We start from the raw sequence: 17,297 nt of genomic DNA, 5'->3' as shown, positions 1-17,297 counted from the left end.
TTTTGAGGGCGGGGGGATTTTTAAAAATTGGATACCTGCCCCAATATGTCCCCCCCTTTTTTTTTTTCTCTTCCCAGGCTTTAAAATGAAGCTGCGGTCACAACCAGGCTCTGTTCCAGCTCGGGTGCCAATTAGCACCGGTTCCCTGGGCATCGCTGAATAGGGCAGCAGGGATGCAGGGCAGGATGCCCAGAGCCGCTTCCCCCCCCCCCAACCCCCCCCCTCTGAGACCTGCCAAGCTCATCACCCCAGTGAGCCATCGCCCACCCCCCAGGGGGCTCCCCAGCCCTGGAAAGGGGCTGATCCGAGTATCCTGCCCCACCGGGATGGAGATGCTCTGGGGGAGGCTTGGGGGGGACACGGTATGGGGGGGGGCGCGGTGGGGAGGTGTTTGGGAGGGCAGTGGGGGGGTTGCTGTAAGGTTTGGGGGGGGGGCTGTACGGAGGAGCTTTGAGGGACTGTTTGGGGGGCATTAAGGGGGTGCTACAGGGGGTGGGGGAGATGCTTTGGGGTGATGATATAGAGAGATGCTATGGGGGGGCTTTTGGGGGGGACACTGTGGGCAGATGTTATGAGAAGGTATTTTGGGGGGTTCAGGGGTGCTGTGGTGGACGCTATAGGGATATTTTGGGGGGGTTCAGGGGTGCTGTGGTAGACGCTATAGGGATATTTTGGGGGGTTCAGGGGTGCTGTGGTGGATATTTTAGGGGGGTTTAGGGATGCTGTGGTGGACACTATAGGGCTATTTTGGGGGGGTCAGAGACGCTGTGGTGGACTCTACAAGGCTGTTTTGGGGGGCTTCAGGGATGCTCTGGGGGTTGTTTCAGGGATACTCTGCAGGGGGACACAGGGCTGTGTCCCCCCCCCTTGACTCTCCGGCAGCGGGACGCGAACCCTGGCCTCTGGCACCCTGGCGGGCGGGGGACGGACGGGCGGCTGCGCGGGGGCGGGGCCAAGGCAAGAAGGCGGGGCTAAGACCGGGGCAGCGCGGTGGGCGGGGCTAGGGCAGGAGGCGGGGGCACGGGGGGGCGGGGGCCAGGGAGGGGCCGGGCGGGCGGAAGTGGCGCGGGGATTCAAAGCGGCGGTTGAGGCGGAAGTGGCGGTTGGTGGGTGCCAGGCGGGGGAGGGATGGCGGGGCCTCAGGGTCTGGGGGTGCTCAGGGGGTGCTCTAGGATGCCCAAGGGGTAAGGGGGGGTCTGAGGGGTGAGTGGAGCCTCAGGGGAGGCCTGGGGGATGAGGGAGGCCTCAGGGAGGGCCTGGGGGATGAGGGAGGCCTCGGGGGGGGCCTGAGGGTTGAGGGAGGCCTCGGGGGGGGGCCTGAGGGTTGAGGGAGGCCTCGGGGGGGGCATCAGGGAAGTGTAGGGGGGGGCCTGGGGGGTGAGGGAGGCCTCGGGGGGAGCCTTAGGGGAGTGTAGGGGGGGGGGGGGCTGGGGGGTGAGGGAGGCCTCGGGGAGGGGCCTGGGGGATGAAGGAGGCCTCGAGGGGGCCTGGGGGGGTGAGGGAGGCCTTGGGGGGGCCTTTGGGAGCGTAGGGGGGGGCCTGGGGAGTGAGGGGAGCCGAAGAGGGGGGGTTACGGGGGGGGATGAGGGGTTATGGTGCTGGTAGGGATGGGGAAATAAGGGTGCAGTGGGGTGGGGGATAGTGGGGGTACTTGTCCATGAAGGGTTGGGGGCCCCCAGTCGGGGGGGGGGGGGAGCTGCAGAGTTACCATGGGCTGCCCTGCGGTTGGGTAACCAGGGGGTGCAGTGGAGTGGGGGGGTGCCCTGTGGCTGAGGGGAGGTGGGCAGGGAGGGCAGGAAATGGGGCCTGGGGCAGGGTGGGGGGCTATGGGTGCAGGGCAGGGTGCCCGGGGGGACATGCTTACCTCCTCTGCCCCTTCCCCAGGACTGACTCCACCACGGTGCTGGGATGTTGCCACCCCCGAAGGATCGGCCCCGGGGGGCTGGGGAGCAGCTGGGGGGGCGTCGGGCGAGAGCCCCACGGCAGAGCTGGCAGGTGCTGGCGGAGAGGAACCAGTGTGTGGCCCCCGTGGGGATCTGGGTGGAGAGTGCCCCCCAGCCGGAGCAGAGCCTGGCCTTCGTGAGTGCTGCTGCAGGGGTCCTGGGCACCGTCCGGGCTCACGGGTGTCTCCAGCCCCCCCCCCCAGTTATGCCAGTAAACCCCATGGGGGCAATCTGAGCCAAAAATGAGCTTTCTCTCCCTTTGAGGGTGCTAGGAACACTGCTTCTAAAAGGAATTATTTTTAGTAGGGTCAGAAGTCCCCCTGATCCCCACATAGCCTGGTGTCCTAGTGACACAAGCCCACAGCACCTCTCCAAGTTGATTCCCCTCAGATAAATTGCATTTTTAGGGGGAGAAATGCATCGGTTGTAAACATCAGTTGGGTGGGAAATCCAGCCAGTGCTCTAATCAGCTGCTGTTTGTTGCTTAATTAGTTGTAATGTGTGCTCTGCGCTTGTTAATTTTAGCTGGACCTATAGATTTTCAACATGTCACTAGAAGCTGCCTTCTGGCGTAGGTAGCACAGCTGAAATTTAGCGGGTTTGTGCCCCGCTGCGTAAGTTTTTCTCACTGTTTCTGGCTGCTCCTTGGTTTCTCAGTGCCAGGTTTGGAGCTCCACACCGTAGCTTTGCATTTGAGGTGTCTGTGCCGTACCCAACCGACCCGTCCCCACTGTATCAATGCTGTTCTTTGCTTTCCTGTTCATCCGTAAAGGATGTCAGTCAACCAAGATTTTATTCCATGTTGCTGATTTAGGAGAAAAAAAAAAAAAAAGTTGAATGTTTCAGGGTCTGGAGCCAATCTCTGCTGTACCCCATTAGAAACACTTAAGAAAATCTTTATGGATGCTTATCTCGGGGATTTCTGCTTAGAGGGTTATTATAAGAGGACTAAAAGTGCATTAAATATAGGATGATGAGTTCAGTCCCCTGTAATTAATGTCTAAACGTTACAGAAGCTCCTGCCCTTCTGAGATGATTTATTTCTATATTGTAATTTAAATCCTGAAAGGTTGAGACAATATATGGAAATGAATGATCGCCATATTCCGCGTAACTTCCATCTCGGCACCGTGAAACTTCTAGGGGAGCTGAACTCTTGCTGACTGCTTCGGGGGCCTCCCCCAGTGGGGGGGCTTTCACGTGCCTTTGGGTGTGGGTGAAGGTGCGGAGGGTTATCGGAGTTTATTTGATATGCTTCTATATGCCAGCAGATCATACTAAGAAAATATATCTATTAATGTCTCCTGTATCAGAATTACTAATGAGGTTGCCAGCAGGGAGTGGATGTCTGTCAATGGTGCTGTTTGGTGTCGCTCTGGCTTGGTGTCACCGTTAACGGGGCAGATCTCTCCCCGTCTCCCTGCTTGCTTTGGCTGCGCTGACCTTGCTTTGCTGCTGGTAACATTCCTGGCAGTCAGCGGGATGTAGGGAGCATCCAACCTGGCATTTACCAAGTTGCTTTTCAGACTCGCCCTCTTCCTCCATCTCTTCAGACTCTGATTTTTCTTTAGGCTGTGCTGCAGTGACAGCCCTGAGAGCGATACCGGTTTTCTTTAAACTGTGGTAGTATCAGCAGAACAGCTCGGCATGGCTTTAAGTGGGAACCTTTAAAAAAAAAAAAAGCACACCCCACAAAAACTCCAACCACCTGATTTTTTGCTTTTAATCTTTTACTTTAGATGGTAAAAATAGTTTAGGAACGGTTAGCCCTTCCCATGCTGTGCTCTGTAAACAGCTTCTTTGACATTCCTCCAGCCTTGCAGACTGTTAATGGGATCAGAGGCTGGTCTGTTCCTTTTGGATCCAGGCACTGAATATTTGAGCATCCTTTCACGGGTGCAGGAGCTGGGAGTTGCTGTATGAGGCTGCCTTCTTTTTTCTTTCTGCGTGCGTTGCAGAGGCTTAAAGGAAGAGGTGTGCACGCTCCGTGTCTGGCTAGCGAGATTCCATCCGAGCTCGGAGTAATTCAGTAGACGTCGTCCAAATTCAATCCAAGCTTGTAGTAATTCAGTAGACATCATCCAAGCTGTTGTTGCACAGATTTGGAAACAAAACATTGTTAGGTTTGCTCTGGGTGCTCTTTGCCTGGCTTGTAGACACAGGTGTGGGAAGGGAAGATGGAATACAAGCTGTTATAATGCTGCCATGTAGCAAAAATCATGGAAATCTGCTTTCACCTCTTGCAGGCTTCAGCATTTCAGGTAGAGGAGGAGCTGAAGGAGCAGCAACGGGAGAAGGCAGCCAGCCTGAGACGTTTCCAGGGGGAGGTGAAGCAGCGGGTGAACCAGCAGGTCAGGATGAGAAGAAAGCAGCAGCTGCAGGAGTCCTACGAAGCGGTGAGTAGATCTCTGTCCCTGCCTTGCCAGGAGACTTGGAGGAGAAACTCTTCTGAAACCAACATAAATTGGAAAATAAAAAAAATCACTAGACCTCAAGTCAAGGTGTTAATAAGAAAAAATGAGGAATCTCACGGTCACAGCAGACTCCATGGCCGCAAATGGTGTCCCCTCAGCCGAGGTCAGTGTGACACCTTGGCTCGCTCTGATGCTGAAGGTGCTTTAAGCCCTTTGCCTCCCTGCAGAAAGGTCGCTGGCTCTCTTGGGCAGCAGCAGAACAGAGTCCTGGTGCCCTGTGCTGAATTGGAGTTAAAAAATAGCCAGGCCAGAGCTGTGAATGGTGTGGAAGTCTCCTGCTTCTGTTTGAAGCGAAGCAGCTTATTTCTCCTGTCGCTTTTCCAGGGCAGTCAGATAGTTCACAAGCAACACCTGCACGCTGCCTCCACGTTCCTGTTTCCCCCATGGGCTTGTTTTAGATTATCCTGTGAATATATTTAAACCTCTCTGCTTTTAAACAACTGCCAGGGAGACTCGCCAGAAGGTGACTGTGGAGCAAGAAGGGAACGCACTGAAATGTCAACTGTTCTGGCCCCCCTTGGGGTGTTTGGGCTGTTTCCAGGGCTTGGGAGACATGAGTGGGGATGTCCTCCTGTAACTGCTAGCACTGCCCAAACTGAAAGCCTGTGGATGCCTTCGGCTCCTGAGAGCCTGATGGCTTTGTGCCCTTCTCAGCACAGAGATCAAAAATGTTTGTCTCAAGAAATGCCACCAAACTGCACCAGCGACTCCTGTGTGGCACTGGTGGTGCCGTGCTAGATGATGGGTAGAGATTTGCACGTGGTTTTTAACTGTGAGGTGTGTGTCCCGGCAGGCGGAGAGGGAGAGGTGTGTTGCCATGCAGTACTCGGACTCCGCGCTGCGCTCCATCCCCAGGAAGAACACCTGCCTGTTCCGGCGGCACCCCACGCCTGCCATCGGCGGTCCCGGTGCTCCCACCATGCCAACGCAGGGGCAAGGGGTGCAAAGCGAGCCCTTCCAGCAGCAAGCTGCCAAGGTGAGTGGGTCCCCTCGTGCATTTTTCATCCTTTGTCATTCTGGATGCTCGTGATTTGAAGTGGAGGACAAGCGATATTTTTTTCTTTTGCAATGCATCCCTAAAGATTTTTTTTTTTTTTAATACTGAGTGAACATTGCTGACAATTTCACTCTGGTTTACTGAATATTGTTGTACTCCTCCATAGCACTCATCAGAGCATCAAAACGGGTAGTAGATGTTGTCTTGGGGGATGCTGCCGTTGAACTTGCCTCGCTGCCTGTAGGCAGAGCGAATTTTCCCTCCGTGTGCAGGGACTTGTTGCTGTGCCGGCACGTTGTGTCGAAGAGGTGGCGCTAGGTGGTGCCACCTCATTGCGGCTTGTCTCCTGCAGACCGGGAGGATGGCACTGCAAAATCTTGGAAAAACCTGCCTGTAAGGACTGTTTTAAGCTTTGCTTTTTTTTAATAGTGATGCTTATGCTGCGTTTGGCATTTTATAAAGCACGTGCAGCTGCCTAGGAGCTGGAGTTATTCCAGCTGAATTCCCTTGGGGTGGAGAATCACTTCTGGCTGGACACCAGGCAGGAGGATTGGAAATCTGGGACTTCTGGTATCTCAACAAAGTGTTGTGGGAACTGATGAGCTGTACCCAAGCCCTCTACCTCGACTGAATCAGGAATTCAGTGTGTTGGGGCAGCTTTGAAAGGCACTTTGGGTTGTAGGTTACCTTATACCTCTTTGTGAAGGTAATTGTGTGTTGAGTTGCGTTCCCTTGATAAAGCACCTTGGTTGAAGCAGGGTACGTTAGGAGATCTCTTCTGTGCAGCTAAACTTCTTGGTGTTGCCCTCACGGAGAGCAGCTAGTGACTGCTGCTTTTGTTTTGTCTTTGCCGGCAGCTTAGCAAAACCGTGAAGCAAGTCCGACACAGGCTGGCATCCTGCAAAACCATGCCCCAAGGAGCGGGTCCTCCCGAACTCCCCGGTGGTGTCTGGAGGCGAGAGGTGAGTGGTGGGGTGTCTGGGGTAGGGTGAAAGGAATGATCTTGCAAACTGTTGAAGATCTGGTTCTAATCAGCAAATCCAAAGCATAGTTCTGTGAGTTTCTCCAGCAGGAGTGAAACAAACTGGGCTTTTGTGACCCACCTGATCACCCACAGATTTTGGTGGCCCAGGGGTTCTGTCCCTCTGTTCTTGCTGCCTTTCAGAGAAGGCAGCAGGATAAAGTGGGTGAAAATGTCTCTGTTTGCAAAGACTAAGGAGAGAGAAACTAGGAAACAAGAATTCAAAAAAGATTTTTTTGAAGGCTGAGATTGTGATCTTGGTATCTAGGAGGAATGTGATGATCAGCCCTCCCCTTAGGTGCCTTTTTCTTCAACAAACCTCAACAACTCTTTCCCTTACATCAGTCCCTTGTTTTGTGTGGGTGGCAAAGATCTGGAGGGTTTTCCTCACCCAGGGCTGGCTTCTGGTAGAGAATTGTTGGCATGCATCTGCTTTCCTCGAAGCAGCGCATAGGAGCCATGTAAGGAGGTCAGGCCCAAGTGCCTCACCTTTTGTTCTGTTGAATTTCATCCTGCTTTTGTCACTCCAGTTCTCAAGAGCAGCTTTGTGTCGCAGCTATTATCTTGCTTTCTACGCCAAGACCTTTCTTAAACTGATGTACTTGTCCACCCTGGAGAACACCAGCAGCAACCCAGCCTGGTATTTTGTCTTATTGCCTCCTCCGGAGCCACTTTCCTGCCCGTCTTGCAATTCTTCATTCCCATCCCTTTCTCGGGTTCATCAAAGGTTGAAGTAGATCTTGGCTGGCTGTTATCTAGAAAATACTTTTATATAAGGGCTGGTCTGGCTCTTCCTCCTCTGCTTACTGTTGGATTTCTGTTCAAGGAAGTCAGCTTTGCGAACAAGAGTTGCAGAAACACTGTAATTATGGGCTCGAAAACCTCATTAACTATTTCCGACACCAAACGTAACCTTCTGTTTAAGTCCTCAATGCGTTCGGACTGCTCAGCAAGATGGAGTGAGTCATTACTTCACTATTAGCAGCACTAAAGCCTCACATGAATAATACAGCTGCTGCCCGTGCAAGCCAGAGGGTTACAGAAGACAGCAAGCCTGATGCGTGGGAGTCCCGTGGCGAGTCATCCACAGCAGCGAGGAAGAAGGCTGGGAGGGATCCGGGGCCACCCTCCCAGCTGAACCTTACTGCAGCTACAGTTCATCTACACTCTCTTCAAATCTCTGGCAAGGAGGATTTAACAGCTTCCCTTGGCAATTTATTCCGGGAGGAATATATTGATTTATTGCCTTAGTCTGTTTTATTACTCCAAGATAGTAGAAGGGGGGGGAAAAAAAAGCAGCTCTAATATTAATCAGAAATTTTCTCTCTGTACGAAGGTTTGCCACGTTCACAGCTAGGCAGGATGGCAACTTCTTCCCTTCTCTTCAGGTATAGAAGGATGCTGTGTACTTAACCGCCTGGCAGTTGCTGCCCTAGCGCCCTGCCCTGCCCTTTGCTTTCATCCTCCCTGAATTTCCTTGTGCTGCCTATTTCAGCTGATTCCTTTGGTTTGAACCCAAACTCAAGCACTTCTGCAACTTCAAATGGCTTGGTGGGGTGGCTAAATGTGATCAAGATGCTGCTTTCTTCCATTGTCCAGGCTGATAATGAAATTAGCGGAGTACTTCTTACTCTGGTTTTGTGCAATGAACTCCTGAGACTGAATCTAGGTAATGTTTTTAATCAGTGTTGTACCTCCTGTATAGTAGTTTTAGATAACAGATATTTCTTTATACAAGTGTCGGATGAGGCCATGGCACAAGCTAAGCTAAAATCGAGATGTTGTCTGCTGCACTTTGCCTGAGGCCTCTGTCTTCTATTGCAGGAGAAAATCAAACCAGCTAGCCACGACTTGCACTTGACAAATTTATGCTGATTGCTGCTTATCTTGTTTTCTAGCTGCTTACAGGCAGTTTGCAAGGTGGTTTCCTCTTGTTTTTTCCAGAAGTCGGGCAGTAAAACTCTGGAGGCTAAAATCTCTTTAGTATTTCCTGCCTGCTTAAAAACTTCAGCTGACTTTTTCTTCCCAGTAATAATCCAAGATTTTTCTTGCTGCTGTTACTAGCTCAGAGCAAGCCTTTGGCTGAACACCAATGCCCAGCAGCATAAAACGCTTGTTCTTGGTGTCCTCTGATAGCTGTCCTTCTTGAGTAGCAAGTCCTTTAGTCTCTCTTACTAAAGGCTGATTTGTTATCTTGATCTCTCTTGTTTTACTTAGAGCTTTGGCCTTTCTGGCATTTGTCTTGTTTTTTTGTCCCCCCCCCCCCCCCCCCCCCCCCCCCCCCGTGCTTGTGTTGTCTCTGTGATTCTTTCAGTCATCTGACCCATGCTCTGCTTCCTTCTGCTTGCATGGATCGCGGGTGCGAGAAGAGCTTGGGGCTTAGCCAGGGCTGTCTCGTACTGTGCTGCTTGTCTTTCCACTCTAGCCAGGTAGTTTGCATTTGTTCTCTTTAAAGGAACTGTTGCTTCTCCTTCAGTCCTGTTTTGTGGTTTGTTTTTGTTTGGTTGTTTGTTTGTTTTTTCCATCTTCTTCCCTCTAAAGAGTTGCCTTCACTGCCATCAAAACAGTCCATGTTCCCAAAATTATTGCTCTTCCTCTCTCCTAGAGATTTTTTTTCAGGTCAAAAACATCCAAAGAGTCTCTTCCCTGCTTTCCTAAGGAGAGACCTAGATGGTAATCACGTGGAAATGATCTGTCCGGTGTTTCAGATAATCCTGTTCAAGTCTTCAGTTGCTTTGCCTTTAGGGTTTGGTAGACTGCTGTAGGTCCCCAGCATGACGGCACCCAAATTCTTTTCCCTAGCTGACATTCCCCAAAGGTGGTGGGTTTTTTCCACAGTTTCGCTTCCTTCTACCTTCAGGGCTTCAGAGCATCCTTACAAAGCAGTAATTGTTCCTCTCTATTCCCTTGTCCTCACCAAAGCAGCTTTTCTGCGTTGTGTTTGTCGTAACAGGGTTGATAGAGTCATTCCTGTGCTTATCCGGTAACTTCATGTTCAGGCTGACTCTGGGCTATCCTCGATCCTTCCTGTATTGCAGCAGAGCCATCTCAAGGGATCCCTGGTGTGACCTGCTCTCCTGTTGATCCATCCTCTCCCTTTGTCAACAGTCCTGCTTTTCCTTTCCTAGCGTGCTGAAGGGACGGCAAGGCAGGAAAAAAAAAAAAAAAAATTCCTGGCTCCAAGCTTGCTTCTGGCATTTTAATTTTTTAGTTTGTAGGAAACAATCTGCTGCCTCTCAAAATATTGTTAATTGCCACTGGGGAGCCTGCCCACTTACCATCTGAAGGAGTATGCTACATACTCGAGTGTCACTCCAGAGATCCCACCATCCCCCAACGCCTTGCAGTTGCGAAACAGCGCCTGGAGAGGTCTTTTCCTTGTCTTCCCTCCACCCCACGCACGTCTGTCCCTCTGTTTCTGCAGTTGGTGAGAACGTAATCACGAGCTGCCCTGCTAAATGGAGATTTTCTGGCTCTCGTGCCCTGTGGTGATGCTTGAACACATCGTGCTGCTGCTTGCCAGATCTCAACTCACTCTCCAGAACAAAGAACAAGCGCCCTCGGGTTAAAGCTGCTTCTTACCCGTGTGCAAGGGTGTTGAATTTGCCCTGGGCACCAAAGCAGCCCCATTTGAATTCCCTATTTACACCTTTTTTTTTCTTTTTTTTTTCTTTTTTTACACTATTTAAATCTCCTTCTTTCTCCTCCAGAAATCGGAGCCTTGCAAGACAGCCACGGTGCCCGCAGGAGATGAGAGTGAGGAACTGCTTCTGGCAGGACATCACGATCTTCCAGCTGAACTGCAAGACCAGGGGACAGCCCCCCACCAGGCTGAGCAAGACGATGACTTCTACATCAAAATCCAATTTGAAAATGTACGACTCCAGCGGGGCTGGGCCAGTTGGTCTTAAGAGGTTTGAATCGTTGGGGTTTGTATTTATTTCAGCGGAGACAGTGAGGCTGCTGTTGTAGTAGAGCAGTTGCTCCCTCAGGCCTGGTTAACTCTTAAGCCTACTGCCGTCAAAACAGACTCAAGAGCAGCAGCAAAGCTAAGCGAGACTGGCAGCTTCTGTTTCACTGCTTTTCATCTTACAGCTGTGGTTTCAAAAGGTTTTTTTTTACTTGTGCCTGCCTCGTGATGCCAGTTGGCCAGGGCTCAGCAGAAATCTGAAACTGAGCGTGTGCAATCGCATCGTATGGTCAACTGAACTCCAGGCTGCGGCCAGCAGGACCTGCAGCTGCCTCTGGTCCAGCTGCCCTGCTTGGAGACAGCAGCAGGGTGGAAGAGCTGTGGATGGGGCATCATATCAGCTGGAAACCACTTACAAAAGAGCCAGGCGAGAGGTGGGGGGAAAGCTTTGCATCGGCGGAAGGAGCTGGCTGTGACAATTCCTGTGCCTCAGGCTGGTGAAACACTTCCCTGAGAGGCAGTGTGAATCCCTCTGCTTGCGCAGCCTGAGCTAATGTATTTATCAATTCCCCTTTTGTCTTCAGGCAGACTTTGGTTAATAGTCTGAGGTGTGGAAATGTTTCGCCCTGATTACCTGGAGTAGTTGGCTATAGCAGCCTGTGCCCAGTCTCCACCGAGGAGCAGAAATACTGGCTTGACAAATATTGAGTGGAGGGAAGAAGGCGGAGATTGATGCTGAGGTTGATGCTGAGGTTTTGGGAGATGGCTGTTGAATTCCCCAGCTGCTGTTGTTGTTTTTATTATTGTTGTTTTCCTGGCACTTCGTGGAGTTCATAATGGAAGTCTGGGGAGGGCAGATGTGAATCGTGTTTAAACTAAACCAGAAGTCTCCTGTAAGGGCACCTTCTTAGAATTGTTTTGACAAAGCTTTGGTGCTCAGGCTCCTGCATGGAGATGTTGCATTGTGTTTCTCCTGTCTATAGCCACTCTACACCCTGAAAAAAGCGCAGCTCACAGGTGGATGTAGGGGTCATACATAGAGGACTCTCCTCCAGCGAGGAGTGTTTTGCTGAGGGAAGATGAAACACTTGACTGTGAAGATGCTGATGCTGCTCTCTTACATTATCTTCTAGTTCTGTGATGGATCGGTGAAGGAGTCGAGCTCGCCTGAGCCTCCCCAGAGGCTGCACACCCAGTACCAAGCTCCCCTCGTGCTCTGGACTGGTGTAGACCAAGAGGAAACAAAGAAGCAGGTTTGTCCGCTGGGGCCAAGTCCTCTTTGTTTGATCTCCGTTTCAGGACTGAAGGGTATTGAGCTTGGGGGATGCTGCTAGCTCGGATAAGAAGCCTCGAGGGCAGCCTCGCTGTACGAAGCATCTGCTAGGTTTGCAAGCTCGTCAGCGGTGGTGGTGTGTCTCAGGTCGTGGGCAGACCTACCAGGTTCTTTTTTTAAGGTCCATTGTGACTGTAAGTGCAACTGTAACGCGCTCCTCCTGCAAAATGTGGGATCCGAATAACGCTGAAGGGTTGAGGGAGAAACAGGCTTCATTCATTCTGCCTGGCAAAACAAAGGTGTCGCTTTCTGTAGTTGCATGGGGAGCGAGAAGCTGCCAAAAATGCTTGGGGGAAAAAAATAAAAAGAACAAAACCCACTTTATCTGGTGTGGGTATAAGACTGGGAATATAAAGATTTCTACCATATCAGCACCTAACAGGCATCAGGATGGCAGCATTCAAGCACAGACTGCAGGCCTGGTGCTGAGCATCTGATTTAACAGTGAGACCTTCCCAGCCTGCGTCCAGGAGAGTTTTCGTTCCTGCTAATCTAGGTGATGCAAAGGTGATGTTTGTCTTGGATGCCTAAAGGAAGTGATTTATTTTCCTGCTTTGTTCTGATATGAAGAGGAACACTTCCCTCTTGTCACCTTTCTTGCAGCAAGCATAAAACTCAAAAAGACTTTGAACAAACTGCTTTTTTTGCTTTTTTTTTGTTGTTCCTTACATGCATTTTCCAACGAGCTGATCCAAAATTGGGTTGTGGTTTCTAGATGGCATGACAGCAGCTGGGGCTCATCAGGCTGCTCCTTCCCCCAGTGGTTCCCTCTGCCCCTTTTTATCTCCTTGGCTCTGATCCACCCTGAGATAACTGGTTTTGCAGCACTGTCTTCCACGTGGGTTTTTTTCCATCCAGCTTTCTCCACTTTCAGCCTGGCGGTCTCTTATGCTCCTTTATCTCCAGCTATATGGGGATCTCACTGCTGGGTGAGCTGGACAAACTCAGCCCAAAACTCCTGATGTTGATGAGGAAAAAACCCCAAACCCCTCAGACTTTCTGGCATCGCGGAACTCAAGCTAGCTGTGTGTACCAACTGCAGGTGGGAGGACTTCTGGTGTGGGCTTTAGCCAGGAGGTTTCCCTCTCCTTGCTGCATCCATGGGGTTAAGCCAAAGCCCAGATATCAAACCTCTTCATGTGGTCAGTACCCTGCAGGAGTTGTTCCCTGCAGGGCTCTTGGGTTTGTCTCAGCAGTGAGTTTGCTGCCTCTGTGGTTGTCCTGCGTGTCGTGGGTCCAGCTCGGTGCTGTACATTTACTTTTTTTGGAGATACAGGCTTCCAGTGAACTGCGGAGGGACCACCAGCCCCCAGGTGGATCAGAATTCTTGGACTGTAGCTTGTAGTGCTCTGAAGTGGGTTGAAGTGGGAACCAGCTCCTTTACCCCCAGGAAAGGGAGAGTTTAGGGATTTGTCGGGTGGCAGAGCTTCCATCCACAGGAAGGTTCAGTCAAGGGATGCCAGTACAACGCTTTTCGGTGCTCTTGGTCCTCCTCTCCTAGCTAACTGCTGTCTCTCCAGCTTCTCTGTTCAGTGGCCATGTGCATTAGGAGATGTTTGAGGATCAACTGGGGAAGAAGCAAGGTTTCTATTCTGACAGATGTGCGCTCCAGAAATCAAGCCGAGTGCTGATCCCACTCGATTGCTGATCCCAGACGACCTTCTCAAAGGTGCCTCTTCTTCCCCACAGCGTCAGAACGAGTACCTGAGGTACAGGCGCCTCTTCATGAATATCGAGCGAGAGCAAGTGAAGGAACAGCAGAGGCAGAAAGAGAGGCAGAAGAGAATCGCCAGGTGAGTACATGCCAACCTTTTGGTATCACCTCCTTCATTGCAGGCAGGACCCTTCTGAAGGCTGGAAAGGTCTGGTGTGAACCAGGCAACGGTATTTCGGAAAGCGCGTCTGCAGCCCAAATGCAGATGCCTTGAGAAGACTGTCCAGCTTGGTATGAAAAAACCCCACCCACCCCCCATTTTAATGGGTTTAATGGATTAAAAAGGCCACCTGACAACTGTTTAAAAATCAGGGAGTGTGTTGAAAGAAGCTCTGCGATATGAACGCCAGTTGTAAAGCCGGACTTACCTCCTGGTTTTATTTTCGTGCCCAATCTGTTGACCTTGGAGCGGGGTTCATTCAACCAGCCTCCTGATCAAGACCCTTGGGCTGTGTTGAGTCCTTCAGAGGTCCTTGGCCCTTCTCTGTCTGCTTTGTGAGGCCCCGTGCAGCTTGGATAGGAGTTGGGAGCCGAAACATCGGACTGGGAGAGTCACAGCTCGCAAACCGTGGCTCCTGGGAGGCGATCCCCAGGCCCTGTGCCGCAGTCCCTGTATAGAAACCGCGGGATGAGGTCATGTCATTGTTGTTAAACAGACTTATCTCAGGGGGTTTTAATATCGGACCTTCACCCTCACAGCTATAAACATATAGTGTAATAAATAAGATTTGCAGGACTTGGTTTAGTGGTTTAGTCATCTTTTTCCTTGGAAGGGGTTTGTTAAGGAGGCGCTCTGCAGATTCACACCCAAAGAGGAAAGATGCTCTAATTTTCTCTCTTTTTTTTTTTTTTTTTTTTTTTTCTCCTCTGGCTGCTCTGAACTAAAATAATGTAGCCTTGACCATCTTGGTCTCTAATGCTGGCTCTGCAGCAGGCAGCCCTTGTTGGGAGCAGGACAGGCACGAGGGCAGGATTTTGACGATCGCTTTTCAGAGACAAATGACCAGTCTGAAGAAATGCTCCTCCAGCCGCATTCCTGGTGTTTAAATTGGCACTTGGGAGCTTCAGAGACCTTTTCTTGCCCTGCTAGAGCCGGTGAGACATCAGGGACTTCCTAGTTAGCATGATATCTTTTTATTTCCCCTCCCCCCCCCCCCCCAGTTGTAGAGGAGCTGCAAGCTGCTTGGAGTGTATGCAGAAAAGAGCTGGTTTTGTAATTACTTAGTGTAAAGCCTTAAGTTGGCCTTGGCCTTAGTTTCTATAGCAGAAGATTTATGGTGCTGTAGTTAAGGCTCTATTACCACTTCATTTAAAAAACATTTCGGAGTTTATAACTTGACTAGAGAAGCTTGGCTTCAGCACTTTCCTTCTGGATGTAAAGATTTGACCCCCCAAATGGAGTAACATCCAAAATGTCTCGTTCGGTTATGCTTTCTTCCCCTGGCTTCTACCCAGCCTTGATTTATTTTATTTTTTTTAAAATGCCTTTTGGCAGTGATCAGCCTGTAACATGTTATTGCATTTGGTACTCATCAGAGGGAATAAAATGGCAGATGCTTCAGTTTAAAATCTCCGTGCTTTGTAATTGCTGCTTGTCAAGGGAATGTGCTTTGCGCTTGGTGCAACTTACACAACCCAGATTCCACTGAAAGGGCTGGAGTGCCGTGTAGGTGCAAGGGAGACTGAGGGAACAGAGGAAGATTTGGTTAAAAAATGCCTCTTAAAGCCTATTTTGGACTAAATGTGGGATGCCTGGAGCTTCTCTGCTGTACTCTGCACTCTTCTACAGCCCTGGGCTTCTCCCTTATCCTGGAAGCTGCAAGAACAGCTTATGGTAGGATGCAAGCTGCCCCGTGGTCAGAAGAAATCAGAAACGGCGAAGCTGAACTTCTGGTCCTTTCTGGTAGATATTAAAGAGCCCAGACGCAGCTCTTGGTTTTGGAAGGGCAGAAGAGCAGCTCTTTTGGGGAACTGCAGGTGGCACTTACCAGGAGCACGTGTGAATGTGCTGTGGGAAGGGAGCTGGAAGGAGAAGTCCATGGCGGTGAGAAAACATGCAGGCAGGAGGAGGTCAAGGGCAGGAGAGCATTCATAGGCTGGTATTTCCGTATGGGGGAAAGACAGGAGGCTCAGAAAGCACTTTTGACCATTTTATGTTTAAAGCTGTTCAAAAGCCAATGCTGTAATTAATGCAGAGTTACTTTTGCCTGCCGTGGGTAGTTTGGGCAAAAGCAGCAGCAGCGGCATAGAGATGCCCTTGCTCCAGTCCTACCGCCAGGGGATGGAGGCTGGGATGGGGAAGCTCCTTCTCTAAGCGTCTGTGTGCCTACAGGATTAAGAGCAAGAAGGAGCGCCAGCGCCGGGTGGAAGAGCAGAGGATGCAGGAGATGGCTGAGCAGCTCGAACCCTCCCCCCGAGAGGGAGCCTGTGAGACCCTGTCCCAGCTTAAACTGGAGGAGAGGAGGCTGAAGAAGCTTCAGGAAAACCAGCAGCGGAAAAAAGAGTACATGAGGTATGGCCAGATCCCCGCGCAGAGCCGGGTGTTACTGGCAAAGGTGAATGTTTTATCCCTTGCAGGTACATCGAAGCTCTAAGAGCCCAGATGAGGGAGAAGATAAAACTATATAACATTGACTTGCCGCCGCTGTGCTCCTGCGGGTCTGATTTCTGGGACTCCCACCCGGATACCTGCGCCAACAACTGTGTCTTCTACAAAAACCACAAAGGTAGGAGCTCCTGCTTCGGGAGGGGGAGCGCCTAGACCTGGATCCCTGATTACACAGGGAGAAATCAAACCTGGCTAGATGTTTCCAAGGTCCTGGACCGCTGTGTAGAGATGCTCTTAGGAACGTACTCTGGAGAGCGCAAGTCAGGGGCTTTGCTGCTCATTTCGAAGCTGAACTGTTGCTCTCCCAATCAGTGGCATCCCCAGCAGAGTACCAGCCTCCAGAGTGCATTAAATAACGCTGCTGTGGTACGTGTGTGTGTTGGTAGGGGGGCACAGAAAACCTGATTGCCTTAAAACACCAAATCCTCTGCTGGGAGGATGCACGAAGGTGGAAATTGCCTTCGTGGGGTGACAGACTGCTGTGATCTTGAGGACAGCTTGGAAAAATGCCTGGCTGAGTAACCGGGAGTCATCTTCTATGGGAGAGAAAAAAAAAAAAAAAAGAAATTGGGGCTTTATAAAAAAAAAAATCCTTGTCTTTCCTGCTTCGGCTTGCATACTGCTTGTACTCGGGAGCACGCGAACAAGCATGCGGAAAACTAGAGCCATGTTGATTTATCTTAGAAACCAGTTCTTCTCTCTCTGCTTTACGGTGAGAGGCTGAAGCCAAGCCCTGTTCCAGGCTGTAAGCGAAACTCTCGCCTCCTAACGCTGCTCCTGTGTCCCATCCCTCAGCCTACAGCCGTGCCCTGCAGTCCGTCATCGCCTCCTGCGACCCGGCGCCCGGCCGGCCCTCGGCCAGGCTGTCGCTCCGAGACTTGGCCACCCTCTACGCTCGCTCGGGGAAGCATCTGTGACGAGGGCAGCCGCGTGTGTCGTGTCCCCATCGTGTCCCTGCTCCCTGTGTTTCGGTGACCATTGTAAGTGGAGAGCAGGGCTGTGCCCTGTGCCGCCTGCTCCTGCCTGTCCCTCTGCTCCGGCTGCACCTCTCCCGGCTGGTGCCGGAGCAGATTGCTGGTTTACAGGCAGGCACTTGGCATTTTGGCGTTCAGCTGCAGAATAAACTGTTTTCAAGGGTTGTTTGTCTCAGTTGGAGTGTGAAATGATGAGAAACAAGGCGCCTGGGGTCAATATCTCTTATGGTTAGAAACACTCCTGCTTTTCCTTTTCCTTCCCACTCCTGCAGTTCCTGCCTCTTGGGTCACGGTCCAGAGCCAGGTGTTTATTGCTCCTCTGC

General features: G+C 51.1%; 1 protein-coding gene across 6 annotated transcripts; it reads left to right on the top strand.

Moving 5' to 3' along the window:
- Nucleotides 1–267: 267 nt before the first annotated feature.
- Nucleotides 268–17,149, top strand: CCDC15 (coiled-coil domain containing 15). 6 transcript variants are annotated; one of them, XM_040616200.1, is made up of 11 exons: nucleotides 268–362; nucleotides 1,885–2,079; nucleotides 4,190–4,339; nucleotides 5,211–5,393; nucleotides 6,272–6,376; nucleotides 10,146–10,310; nucleotides 11,479–11,598; nucleotides 13,368–13,471; nucleotides 15,725–15,904; nucleotides 15,970–16,118; nucleotides 16,743–17,149. In XM_040616200.1, the coding sequence occupies exons 2-11, from the start codon at nucleotides 1,909–1,911 to the stop codon at nucleotides 16,973–16,975; spliced, it is 1,560 nt and encodes a 519-aa protein (XP_040472134.1). In that variant the 5' UTR covers nucleotides 268–362; nucleotides 1,885–1,908; the 3' UTR covers nucleotides 16,976–17,149. The 6 variants fall into 6 exon arrangements, with proteins under 6 accessions (XP_040472134.1, XP_040472137.1, XP_040472133.1 ...); XM_040616203.1 differs by lacking the exon at nucleotides 268–362 and adding an exon at nucleotides 1,053–1,106 and having other exon boundaries at nucleotides 16,796–17,149; XM_040616199.1 differs by lacking the exon at nucleotides 268–362 and adding an exon at nucleotides 1,053–1,106.
- Nucleotides 17,150–17,297: the final 148 nt, after the last annotated feature.

The sequence above is a fragment of the Falco naumanni genome, chromosome 16, assembly GCF_017639655.2.
Source record: "Falco naumanni isolate bFalNau1 chromosome 16, bFalNau1.pat, whole genome shotgun sequence".
In the NCBI taxonomy this organism is placed as follows: domain Eukaryota; kingdom Metazoa; phylum Chordata; class Aves; order Falconiformes; family Falconidae; genus Falco; species Falco naumanni.
This window is presented reverse-complemented; position numbering and strand designations above follow the sequence as displayed.